A 13,612-nucleotide genomic window follows, 5' to 3' on the forward strand; every position below is an offset into this window, starting at 1 on the left:
CAAGCCAGGATATACTAGCACATGATTATGTACATGAACTGAGCAAACTAGCCAGGCTAAACTTGTGCATTTTCAAGTCCAGCTTATTCATCTGCCTGAAAAGACTTAATGCTTCAATTGGACAGCCATTTTGACTTAAGGCCTACCGTCATTGAGTTCCATGATATCAAGCTTTTACTTGGCATTGCGTTGAACATATGTTTTGCATCTTTGAGACGACTATTCCATAATTTGAATACACGGTGATCATAGAATCAGGCAATATTGTGTCAAAGGCTTTGAGCTCACTAAATAATAGGCAAGCATCATTAGGACTTCCACACTTGGAGTATGCATCAAGAATACCACTAGCTATCAACTTTGCAGGCATGTAATGCCACTTAAACACTTGCAAGCGTTAATGAATCCCCATGAACACCATTAGTCAGCATTTCCTTTTGTTAATTCAAATTTGAATTCCTCTTCTCAATATCATTTGATAAAATATAAATAAAATTTTAATTTCTAAAAAATTAAAAAAATAACCTTATTTGACATAGGACAACCATTGGACATAGCTAGCTATTGTACAAGCATCCAGTTATTTGCCATATATATCATCAGCAAATTATTAAGAAGAAAAGATAGAATTTTAAAACCGAAAGAGAAAGTAGTTAGGGTCTAACCTCGGTTTCTTGGGAAATTGAAGTTGGGCAAGTTTCAATAACTATTTTTCTCTCTCATTCTTCTCTATTTTTCTTCCCTTTTTTCTGCATATTTGTGGTTGTTGCTGTGAGGTAGTGATTGACAAAGTGCAGGAGGCTTAATCAAAAGCCAACAGTACGTTATTCACCATACAAATTGTGTTTTAGCTGCCAAAGATGCTATTCATATTAAGATTGTTCTTGAAATGGAGGCTAAACTCTTAAGATGTAGCTCACTCTGTAGCTAGGTTTGTTTTATCATTTACTAATTTTGTTTGGTTAGCACATTCATTATGGTAATTCTCTGATTGGGTTTAAACATTGGGACACAGAATTTTCATCGTCCTTTGGTGTTACTATGCTTTAGAGATATTCAATGATTGGGTCAGCTTCGTGGTTGTAGAGTCTAGTCTAATTTAGTTGAGTGTTTTGTCAAGGATGTACTCCAGTTCCACGTCGTATTCATAGTTGCCCGTTCTAAAGTCGACGGGTATGCCGTGAGGGTGAAGGCCGAAAATTGTGGCCATATCAAGTATCGTAGGGGTCATTTGACCAAATTTGATATCGATAAAGGCTGTTGGTTGCAGAAGACCAAATGCATAGTGCTGCCGAGAGCAAGGCACAATCACCATATTGGAATAGGAACGAGTGTGGCCCATATGAAATAAGGAATTGAATTCCTTATTTTGGAGGAATTGAATTCCATAGGGGTCCGGATTAGAGAAGAGGGAATGATAATATAATTTTTTATGCCAAAACTACCCTCACCCTTTTTTAAAAAACACAAAATTGCCCTTAACCAAATAAAATCCCATAACTACTTCATGAAGTGGACAAGAAATGATTTAGTTATTTTTCGATCTCTCCCTCTCTAAGTCTTTGCTATTACACACACACACACACACATACACACACACACACACACACACACACACATATATATATAACTGGTTGCTCCTATTTAAGGGGATAATTTAAGATAATTTTAATTTTTTTTCTTCACCATAAATAAAAGTATGAAAAATAAATTTTAATTTTTTGCAAAATATTTGAGGTAAACTTTATTTTTAGGCATTTTAAAAATTGTGAGCATCATAAAACATATTTAATTTTGTATAAGGGCATTTAGTAATCAAACTGGTTTGGATTCCAATTCCTGCAAATAAACAAACACGTGTATGGAAATCATGTTGTTTCTTATTCCGATTTCTGACAGTTAGTAAATACGTTAATGGAAATGTCTGACTCAAATTCATGCTCACTCTGATTACTCCTCACTCCGATTCAACCTAGCTCACTTTGAATTCAATTTATGTTCTGATTACGAGTAAGTAGACATGCCCTTAATTAGAGAATGTAATACTATTTGTAACTTCTGGGTTTAAGGAATGTCCTTTTTACTGATATTTTCCAAAGTAGATTATTTGATTATGTTTTGTGCATAGAAGGCTATGTACTACATCCTTATACTTTTGGATATAAAACATGAACACAACCTTCCAATATGGACTTACAGTTGTATGAACCATCATTTCAAATATCAAAAGTAGTTCCTTGATAAGCCGGCTTTCCTCATGAATCCTTTTTCTCTCATTAAATCTAAAATATGTTTATTGATGTAAAATTTATGTTGTCTCTTCTTTAAATATATAGCAAGCCATGGAAATCAATAAATCACCACATCCTGAAAATAAAAGTTTTGGATTAAGTATTTCCTCAAAAAGAAAATGCAATCACCCATAAGGTACAGAGCATACCAATAGAGCCAACTGTATAGTTCATCCAGTGTTTCCTATAAGATGAAGTTTTCAGGTTGCTTTGAAGAATAAAAAGTTCAAGCAGGCTCCACCAGTTCATGCATATATTTGGGACTTCAAGAACAGAACAGTCTAGAAAACAGGTAGCCATGACAACCCTGCACAATGTCAAGCAAAGCAACGGTTTGGCATGCTTCCTCAACTGAATGGTCCTTCCATTGATTCTGTATAGCTTCTGCAACAGGAGCAATCTGATGCTGCAGTACAGCTGCAACAAGGGGTCCTACCAAATTGAGCCTTGTTGCAAATAAACATGTAGGCTCTTCGAGAAGTACTGCTATCTAACCCAAGAAGTTCACATATAAACCCAAATATAGGAGCATGGTGAAAAGAAGCCACCCCAGAACTTAAAGAAGCTTCCCTCAAAGACTTAAGAGATGGTATTTCTGAATACACAGCTGCAGCCACCCTCATCAATGCAGACCCTTGTGCAATCGATGCCTTTCTACCCACTTCATTAGTTAGCATTGCATCCAACATTTTGTCAAGTTTACGCCTGGTTTCCAAATCAGGTGATATTGTTATAGAATACACAAAAGGAAGGAGTAAGCTGCCAGTATTCTCCAACAGATGGATTACAAAAGTTTTGATATCTTCATGACCAGTGACAATGAGAGCTTGGATTGCAGCCTCGATCAAGACCAAAAGAATGAGCAAAACCACCTGTTGGGAGGATAGAATCGAACAGTTGCCATTGGCTCCACTGTAAAAAGGACTCTGATGAATGACGTTTCTTGTTTATATCCATAGGAGCAAAACCACCAGTTGGGAGGTTAGAATAGAGCAGTTGCCATTTGCTCTGCTGTAAAAGGGAGTCTGATGAAGCAGGTTTCCTGTATTCTTTGTTAAAGTCCATCTCATTCTCAATTGGAAGAATGAAACTACTCTGGCTAATACACTATGAGCAATCAAGCTTTGACCATATTCAAATACCTGCAAGGGAAAACACCATATACTTAAATCAAAACAATTTATTTGTTTTCTTCTGTCATCAATTGGTGGAAGAAAGCTTATGCACGTGGGATGCACATTCGAATTACAATTCTTGACTAACATTAAAACTGTCGACCAACCACAAAGTCATAAATGTTTTATTTTTTTCATTTTTGCCTGCTCAACCATTTTAGTAACTTAGTATTACTGATTGCAGTATAAAAAACAAAAGTTGGAAGGCAGTTGATGCTTAAAATACTGTTTGGTTCTACTTTTTATACTCATGGCCTTCTTCTTTTCAAATAGTACTTTTTCAAGAATATTGCTAGGTTGAATGAAAAATAAATTCGATTGTTTGCTGTCCTCTTCTTGCATCTCCCGCAGCGGAAAGCAAATGTGATTGTTTCCGCGTGGAAAACAAATAGCAATTTTGGGCCAACATTCGACATTAATCTGAACAAGTCTACACAAGTGAGATAATATCAGATTAAGATTCATAACATACTGCTAGCTATTGAACAAACATCAAGTTATTCACCAGATACATCTCAGCAGAAAATTAATTAGAGAGAAAAATAATGGTACAATATGCATGCAAAAAATGTAAAAGAAGCTAAAAAATAATAGCAAGGACAGCTAGCAATTAGAGAAACGGGTTGGGGCTTAATTACCTGGGTTTCTTGGGAATTTGAAGTTGGGCAAGTTTTCACATCTATCCTTCAAATATGTGATTCAGCAGCTCATCAGTAAATGACTGAACAAACAAATGCATTGATATTCTAATTGTGATGATTGATGATCGAGCTTGATCATCAGAAGGAACACCACTCAAGTAAATAGTAACTGTGTGTGATTGACTACTGAGTAGTGCTAATTATAAGATATGGGTAACACTTACATTACGTAGGACTCAACGGGACTTTATGTGAGGCAGAGAGCTTAGATAGATATCTATATTGCTTTTGGTCAATGGTAGAAGGGTTTAATGGTGAGGGGGCCTCCTCAGTCCTCTGATCAAGTTCCAGGCACCTTCCAATTCCGAACAAAGGCAAAGCATGAAGTTTGCCTCCAGAGTCCACAATAATAAAACGAAACTAATGACAACTTCTCTTTTGTGAATAGTAGTTGTCAAAAGTTAATGCACTTTTGTAGAAAAGTTTACACAACTCTATAATAATAGTAGACAAAAGTCTAGAAAATTTACTACCCCATGTCAAAATATACTAGAAAAAATCCTTGGATATTTCTCTAAAACATGTGGCTAGGAAAAGCCATGGCAATGCGAAACAGGGAAGGGAAATGTTCTGGTCCTCCCATATCGTCCGTATCTGATGTGAACAAGTCATTTTGCAACACCTGTCAATTTGAAGAAACCATACCAGACAGCAAAAAATAAATAAACAAATTTCATGTTAGGACGGATGAAACCCACTTGACCCTTTCATATTCCCATTCATATTCACTTAGAAACTTGGAACCTATTTCAACGAAGTGGAAGAAAAATCCACTAACTAATAGCTAATTACAGTGGTGTATGAAATTAAAGAGTTGAAAATTCCACCTTCAACTCTATAAGGAGTAGCGACTAAGCAGTTTGGACCAAAAATATATGAAATAAAAGAATTGAAAAATTACTAAATAGTCCATGAACACAAAACATAGCATAAAGCTTGTGGATTTTAAAATCCAACAGCAGCTGGAAACAACATTCAGTCTCCACCCATCAAATTCAATACAAGCACTTCGTCCGCTTACTAGGTCCTGCTAGTGCTGCCCCACCATCATCATCTTCATCATCAACCTGTTCAAGGCCTCGCTTGGTGGTAGTAATGGCACCAGATGCCGATACTGGTACAGCAGCAGAAGCAGCTGCGTTCTCAAAATCAGTACAATCAGAAAATATTTCCAGAGTCTTCTCTGAAATGCTAACGTTGTTGCTCTGCCTCTGCCTGAATGTTTCCGGAGAAATGCTACTGCTGGATTGCGTCATTATTTGGTTCAGCTCTTGCACATCTTGCTCATATATCAAATGGACCCCGCACTTCTTTACCTTCAGATATGGATATGCAACTGGTATGCCACTTCTGTCGTAGAATAGCCCCTCGGTTGGAAAGAAGAACTCAATCTCACTGCAACTGGTACGCCACTCTGTTCCTAAGTATTCACTATCACGGGATATGTAGAATAGCCAAAGGCAATCTGACCCAACCTGGCAAAATTTGTCTCTAAAGAGAAAACCAGGATTAAAATATGTCTGGTTTATTCCATTGGCTTTCAGGTAGCATCCAAGATTATGTCTGGCGTTAACGTTAGGGAGTACAAAAACAGCACACAAAGCATATCCCATAAACCCACTATTATTCCAACCTCGAGGTACCTTTACACTTACTGAATCCCCAACACTTCGATGACTGAACCACTCAGGAATTTCACTTCCAGGAATTACAATGTGAAAATCCTCCCTTGAGTTAGTGATTCCCTATGACATAAAAATTAGGGTGTTAATGTCTGTGTTTGTACAAAAACACACACACTCACAAAACAGATATCTAAGGAGCACGCACCTGACGAAGGAACGTCTTCAGCATTTCAAATGCTATGTTGTCATTTATTTTGAAGCAATTGGTGAAAAAGAAAGACGATCTCTCCCATTTATTGAAATAGTCTTCAGCAGTAAACATCATTTCCAGTGAAGAACAACCATTTGCTCTAATTTCACTCAATGAACAAACATCATCTTGAAGTCTCTTGCAATTCTCCAATTTATTGAAATTGAATGCATCATACAACCTGTTGATGCAAATTCTCGTAAGGTAGATGCAACAACTTAGATAAGCTGATCTGGCTGATCAGGTGCTTTGCTGGATGATGAAGTGGATGCTGGTTGAGATCTTCCTGCAAGAGAAACAAGGTCAAGGGAGATGGACCGGTGTGGTACCAGCCAAACACGCTCCGATGATGAAGTCAGTGGTGGTGTTTGATGGTGGATGAGGAAGAACAAAGGAAGAACTTGGGAGAATGGGAAGAACAAGGCAAATGTTCTGGGCTATTCTCAGCAAGTTGGGCATGTTCTTGGGAGAGTGGAAATTTTTGTATAAGTGTTTTTTGTGTGGTTGCGTAGTCCCTGTTTTTGCACATATGACTTGATATATATATAAGCAAAGGAAACCTTCATGAGTAAGATACCTGCATGTGAATGAATGGTTGCCAGAGACCCACGCACCTGGTCAGACCTAGTTGCATGCTCAGCTGCCTGCTTCTTCAGCATTCAATGCTGCATTAAATGCAAGGCTGGAAGGTTCAGGCAGACTGCTCCAGTAGTCATGAATGCAAGCCTGATATCCTCTCTGTCAGAAGATTTGTGTCAGGTGCATTTAAGTGTGGCGGTTCGTCCCAGCATGATCTTCCCGGGAATGGCGGCGGAGAGCCGAGCCGAGCCGATACAAGAACATGTTCTTACGTGTAGACATAAAGTCCATGTGTGATCGGATCGGGCATGGGATTCAAGACCGAGCCAATCCAGTAGACTGGGGTCCTTCCGAGCCCTAACTGGTCGACGCCAGAACTCGAAAAGAGACCGTGCCCTGTTCCGAGCCGAGCCGAACCGGAATGACCGTGGTGAGATGGACACTCGATCCATTGAAAGATCATCGGTTCGGCTCGGACCGAACATGGTGGGCCCGGCATGGGAATTCGGTTTGAGCTGGCAGAGGAGATGCTGACCAGTGATGATGTGGAGGTCAAAATTTGACCATAGAAAGTCAACTCCGAGGTGGGTGTTGACCAGCCACGTGTCGAGCCGTGATTGGCTGTTCGGATTGATGTGGATTTTCCCACAAACAGGAGTCCCCCAGCTTCCGATCCGAGCGGGCAGCGGTGGATTGGAAGTTGAAGTGTAAGGACAATTCCAAAGATAATGTGTTACCTGATCCGAGCCGATCCCCACAGGTCCATGTTCCCGAAGACCCGAACACAAGACGACTTGTGGTTGGGCAAAATATCTCAGGGGCAGGTGAAGGGACGTTTGATTTCTGCATGGGGGAACGTAAGGGTCACCTCATTATGGGTATTTTTGAATGCTTGACAGGTGTCAAGATCTGGCATGTGAAGCGCCAGAAATGAAGGGCTGAGATCAGACTTGCATGGGATATAAAAGGTCCCTTTCTCTCTCTGCCTCTTCACTTTCATCTTCAGTTTCTTCCTTTCTCTGCGAAACCTCCCTCTCTCGCCGCGAATTTCAATCTCTCACTGCCGTCCGAGAGGTTGTCCGATCCCGACTTTGACCAGACACGGTCGTGGGCGAGGTGGTTCCTAGTGTGTTAGGGGCGGAGACTTTGGGCGGAGGAAAACCAGTAAGTGATTCTCCTCCTTTTTGAGTTTTCTGCATTTTCGGGTTTTGGGAGTGTGTTCTTGAGAGTTCTTGAGAAAAACCACTTTTTGATTCAAAAAGCAAGAGAGAGAAAGGTGAGAAGGTGTTTGTAATGTCTGAGACTGACTCGAGTGGCCGGCTCGGCTCGGGAGAAGCCTTTGAAGGAGATAGTGAGGCTGAGATGAGCCGAAGCCCGTCTGCGGGTGAGGCCGAGCCGAGCCGAAGCCCACCTGCGGGTGAGGCGAGTTGGGACGGTTTGTCCGAAGAGTTGGACGAGGCCGGCTCGGCATTGAATCGTAACCCAGGTGGCGAGCGCCGAGCCCGAGGAGACCAAGAGAATCCCGAGATACTGAGTTCCGATCGGGAACAAGGGACGGCCGAAGGAGGCGACGAAGAGCCTCTTGACGTCGAGCCGATCGCAACCATCCCGAGCAGACTCACCTCAGGATCGGATGAAAGAGACAGGGGTCACGAGGCGTCGACCTCGGCTCAGGGAGTGACGGGGAGTCCGGTCGACCCGGACTTCTATGAGGAACTGGCGTGGAAGGCCGATCAGATCCCCAACGAGATGACCGAATACCATCTCAGGGACTTGAGGAATAGGTACTCAGTCCCCGACTCCGTGCTGATGAGGTTGCCGACCGAGGGGGAGAGGCCGAGCCGACCTCCGATAGGATGGGTGACCATGTACCCGGAGATGTTTGAGAATGGGGTTCGGCTCCCCCTGCACGCCTTCCTGCAGGATTGGCTCGCGACGATCGGCGCGGCGCCACACCAGCTGAACCCGAACGTATACAGGATCATCCTGTCTATGCATATCTTGTGGCACAAAGTGCACAAGTGTGTGCCACACAAGGACATCCTGTTCTGTAATTACGCGCTGAGGTCGAAGCAGAGCGAGCTCGGATTCTACAACCTTCAGGCGTACTCGGGGCCACTCTTCGGTGGGAATCCCTCTTCCCAGAAGACATGGAAGAAAAGATATTTCTTTGTCTCTGGGGATTGGGAGTTCGCCGATCCGAACAGAATGACCTCGGCTCGGGTTCCCAGAGCCTTTAGGATTCCAGGTGGGCATTGGGAGTTTGGGGCCGATCCGAGGACAATTTGCTTACGTCTTGTAATAATTGCATTTTTTTTTTTTTTTTTTGTCTAACTCTTTTTGGTTTCGCCTTTGCAGTCAGCTGGGGCAAGTACAAGCTCCGGGGTGAGCTCAAGGACCAGATCGCCGCGATCAGGGACTCACCAGCAGAATACTTGTCAACCAAGTTTCTGCTCGGGGAAACCCAGATCAGACAGAGCGGGATCTCCTGGTTTGTACCCAGGTGGAATCCTCGGGCAGAAAGGGGAATGGCGCCCACCGAACTGGAGGCTCGCCTAAGGAGGAAGGCTGCTCGGAGCGTCCAGAGGAGGGCCGCAGGACGGGCCCCCGCCGAGCCGTTCAGGTTCCTGCCCCAGCGGCAGCTCAGCCTAGATCTCCTGCGCCGAGACCGGTTCGGCAAGCAGAGAAGAGGAAAGCTCCCCAGACCGAGGCCCCGGTGGAGAAGAGGGCTCGGGCCGAACCCGGCGGTTCTGGTGCCGGAGCATCTGGTTCGGCGCCCCTAAAGGCGGTGGAGGTAGACCCCGGCCTCGAGCCGTTCGTCACGGGCCTTAAGCGCGTGATGACCGCGAGGGTGCAGGAGGGGCTGTGGGCCGATCATGGCGAGCCGGGCTTCAGCCACCAGGCTCTGATCGCATCCCGCCAGGCCATGTTGGTAAGTCTCTTTTACTTCGGATTTCGTCTATCCGCTCGGTTCGGATTAGTAATAGGTATGTTTTTCTTGCAGCTCGCCATGAGGCAGTTCGAAGCTGCTAAGGCCGCCGTCGATGCCGAGGCAAAACTGGAGAGGTTTCGGGCACGGGTCGTAGAGCTGAAAGAGAAGTTGGCCGAGGCCGAGCGGACGGTCAATGCCGAGCGCGAACGGTCGGAGGGTCTGCAATCCAGGCTGGCCAGGAAGGAGGAGGAGGTCGCTCGGCTCGGCAAGGAGCTTGCGTCCTCGGAGCAAAATGTGGCTGACTTGAGGCACTATGTCGGCGATCTCCAGCGAGACGTCGAGGCGGCCGAACGGAGGTTTGAAAATGCCGAGCTCCGACGTCGAGCTGAAATGCCGAGCGCTCAGGCACTTACCGATGCCCACTTCGAGGGGTATAAGGAGCTTCTGGACGAGATCAAGTCGAAGAGGCCGGACTGGGATGTCTCATTCCTTGGCGAGTCCGATGACGAGGGGGAGGATACCCAGGGGAGTCACCAGGACGAGCTTCCTCCTCCCGATCGCCAAGTCCCGGCCGAAGCCGAGCCAACTCCTGAAGATCCTCCACTGCCCGCGTACGAGCCAACCCCGATCCCCCCGGCCCCCGAATCCGATCCCAACGCTGAGATGCAGATCGGCGGGGTTGAGGTGGTGCAGCTCGGTGAGGAGACGCCCGGGGAGTCCATCGAGCCGATCCTGGAGGGCCCTGCCGAGCGATCTGCATGATGGCTTTATTTTGTTTTTTATGTTATCTTGTTTTTGTTTTTTGTTCCCGAGCCGAAGTGTGGCTCGGGTTTAATTGTTTTTGGAACAATTTGTATTTGGTTTTATGTTATTTATTTATCAATATTGTCTTTATATGATACAAGTTGCTGTCAGTTCGGCTCGGAAATTAAGCTAAAAGACAAAACTAATAACACATGAAAGTGATAAAAGTGACAATAATGAAAACCAAGACATTCTGGGATCGGCACGACATGCCGATCGTAATGAAAATGAATGGTAATGATAAATTAGAACTTGTCTTAGGGTCAGCTTGATAAGCATAACTAAGATAAGTAAAAATTTAACAACCCTAGTGATCCCGGATGGGTTCGGCATACCCATTGAGATATTTAGGAATGCAGTTTTTGTTTTGAGAAAAATATTCAAACCTCCTTTCAGATCGGCTCGGCATGCACGATGAAAGTTTTGATTGGGGTGTATATTTTTCTTTTAGAAATATCCTGTTGAACGTTAGGACTGTAGGAAGTCACTTCGGCTCGGACAGGGATTTTTATAGACCTGATAAGTCTGTAATATGTCGAGCATCGGGCCGGAAATGGCGCGCCAGCTCGACACATGAGTTTATAGACCTGATGAGTCTGTAATATGTCGAGCATCGGGCCGGAAATGGCGCGCCAGCTCGACACATGAGTTTATAGACCTGATGAGTCTGTAATATGCCGAGCATCGGGCCGGAAATGGCGCGCCAGCTCGACACATGAGTTTATAGACCTGATGAGTCTGTAATGTACCGAGCGTCGGGCCGAAAATGGCACTTCGGCTCGGCACATGGGTTTGTTATTTTTTCGGAGGGAACGCTTAGATCTTTCCTCTTTGTTGAAAGTGTATAGGAGTAGAGTCCCCAGTGTTCGCTTCGAAAAATAAGAAGAAATGAGTCAAAATGTGTTCATCTCTTCATTGATTGGAATGGGTGTTAGGTCGGACAGTCCCCGATCCTAACCACATTTTACTGGTAATAAGTCTTCAAGTATTCAGCGTTCCAGCTATGCTTGAGAGGCTTCCCAGCCAGAGTGGCCAAGTTGTAAGTGCCAGGCTTGATTATGCCTGTGATTCTGTATGGTCCGGTCCAGTTCGGATCGAACGAACTCTCCTTGATGGCAAGGGGATTCTTCTTCATGACGAGACTGCCCAATCCGAAGCTTCTGGGTCTGACCCTTTGATTGTAGTATTTGGCTACCCTCTGCTGGTAAGCGGCTCGGCAGAGGTTTGCGTCGGTTCGCCTTTCCTCGATCATGTCCAGGCCGAGCCGAAGTCCGGTGTCATTGGTCTCGGGATTGTATGTGCCGGTCCGGAATGAAGGAGTCCCCATTTCGACCGGGACAACAGCGTCAGTCCCGAATGCCAATGCGTAAGGTGTTTCCTTCGTAGAATTGCGATAGGAAGTTCGGTAAGACCAAAGCACCTCTGGCAAGAGTTCAGGCCAATTTCCCTTAGCATTATCAAGCTTAGTCTTGAGGGTCTTCTTGATGATCTTGTTTATGGCCTCGACCTGTCCGTTTGACTGCGGATGGTAAGGCGCGGTGAAGCGCAAGTTGATGTTCAGACGCGAACAAAAACTCCTGAACTTCTTGCAGTCGAACTGTTTGCCATTGTCCGCAATGATGGTGTGCGGCATGCCGAATCGGCAAATGATGTTCTTCCAGACGAAGGTCTCCATTCGTTCGGCTGTGGTTGTGGCTAGGGGCTCGGCCTCGGCCCATTTGGTGAAGTAGTCGACTGCTACTACGGCCATAGTGACTTGCCCTTTCGCCTTCGGCATAGGACCGATCAGATCGAGTCCCCACTGCGCGAACGGCCAGGGGCTGGATATGGAGGTCAGAACCTGGGGAGGTTGATGGGGGACCACGGCAAATTGCTGGCATCTGAGACAAGCGCGAGAGAGATGATCTGCGTCTTTGTTCAGCGTTGGCCAGAAGTAACCCTGTCTGATTGTCTTGTAGGCAAGGGCTCTTCCTCCAGAATGGTTTCCGCATATCCCCTCGTGGATTTCTCTCAGCACATCCTGACCTTCTTGGGGAGTGACGCACCGCAAGTAGGGCAGGGAGAAACTCCTTTTGTAGAGCTGACCATTGATCATGCTGAACCGAGCCGACCTCGTCTTGATGAGACGTGCCTTGTCTCTCTCCGGGGGAAGGATCCCGGAGACCAAGTAATTGATGATCGGCGTCATCCAGTTCGGCTCGGCCTCGGTCTGCATGACGGTGACTTCGTTTTCGGCGGTGCTAGGTCTGTCCAGGATTTCAACTGGAACGTGTCTAGCGGATCCGGTGTCTGTGGCCGAAGCCAAACGTCCCAAGGCGTCGGCTCTGCAGTTTTCTGCCCTCGGGATTTGGGATATTTTGTACTCATGGAAGTTCCCAAGCAGCAGACGAGTCTTCTCGAGATAGGCAGTCATGCTAGGTTCTCGAGTCTCATACTCCCCCAATATCTGATTGACGATGAGTTGGGAGTCGCTGAAGATGTTCAGTTTGGTCGCGCCGAGCTCCTTTGCCAGCCTGAGTCCGGCGATGAGAGCCTCATACTCTGCTTCATTGTTGGATGCTTGAAATCTGAAGCGAAGGGCATACTCCATCACAACTTGTTCTGGGGAGATCAGAACAAGCCCGGCTCCACTTCCCATGGTGTTGGAAGATCCGTCCACATAGAGGGTCCAGGTGAGGAGGTCAACCTGGCTGTGATCGCCGTTTGAGTTCGGATCAGACGCCGCTGGCATAGCGTCGGTGCGAGGTGGATCCTCCGTCGAGGTGGTCGACTCACAGATGAAGTCCGACATGGCTTGACCTTTGATGGCCGTCCTGGGACGGTAGATGATGTCAAACTCGCCGAGCTCGATTGACCACTTGATGAGCCGACCCGAAGTCTCGGGTTTTGCCAGGATTTGTCTGAGCGGCTGATCCGTCAAGACAACGATTGAATGAGCCTGGAAGTAGGGTCTCAGTTTCCGAGCCGAGCTGACCAGGGCGAGAGCCATCTTCTCGAACTTTGGATACCTGGTCTCGGCATCGGCGAGAGCTCGGCTCGTATAGAAGACGGGGTATTGTACACCGCCGACCTCTCTCACTAGAACTGAGCTGAGAGCCGAGTCAGAGACAGAGAGGTAGAGAAAAAGTTCTTCACCTTCTTCTGGTTTGGATAAGATGGGAGGTTCCCCCATGTGCCTTTTCAGATTTTGAAAAGCCTGCTCGCATTGGGGGGTCCATTCTATGCCCTTCCCTGCTCCCCTCAAGGCTTTGAAGA

The 13,612-nt window shown here is 45.6% G+C and overlaps 1 protein-coding gene and 1 pseudogene across 2 annotated transcripts in view; both read right to left on the minus strand.

Moving 5' to 3' along the window:
* Window positions 1–2,433: 2,433 nt before the first annotated feature.
* LOC147280487 (urease accessory protein F pseudogene) lies at window positions 2,434–4,721 on the minus strand (annotated as a pseudogene). Its single transcript, XR_015123266.1, has 4 exons — window positions 4,641–4,721; window positions 4,105–4,462; window positions 3,782–3,896; window positions 2,434–3,432 (listed from the first exon to the last, which is right to left on the minus strand). The product of XR_015123266.1 is annotated as an urease accessory protein F pseudogene (transcript).
* A 441-nt stretch (window positions 4,722–5,162) lies between these two features.
* Window positions 5,163–13,612, minus strand: part of LOC147280488 (TMV resistance protein N-like) — a 30,543-nt gene continuing 22,093 nt past the window's right edge. Inside the window, exons 7-8 of the mRNA XM_086252217.1 lie at window positions 5,998–6,223; window positions 5,163–5,912 (exon numbers count right to left, since the gene is read on the minus strand). Coding sequence (XP_086108343.1) covers window positions 5,163–5,912; window positions 5,998–6,223 — 976 coding nt within the window. The remainder of the gene's footprint in view (window positions 5,913–5,997; window positions 6,224–13,612) is intronic.

Source organism: Dryas octopetala, chromosome 7, assembly GCF_963921425.1.
Source record: "Dryas octopetala chromosome 7, drDryOcto1.1, whole genome shotgun sequence".
Taxonomy (NCBI): domain Eukaryota; kingdom Viridiplantae; phylum Streptophyta; class Magnoliopsida; order Rosales; family Rosaceae; genus Dryas; species Dryas octopetala.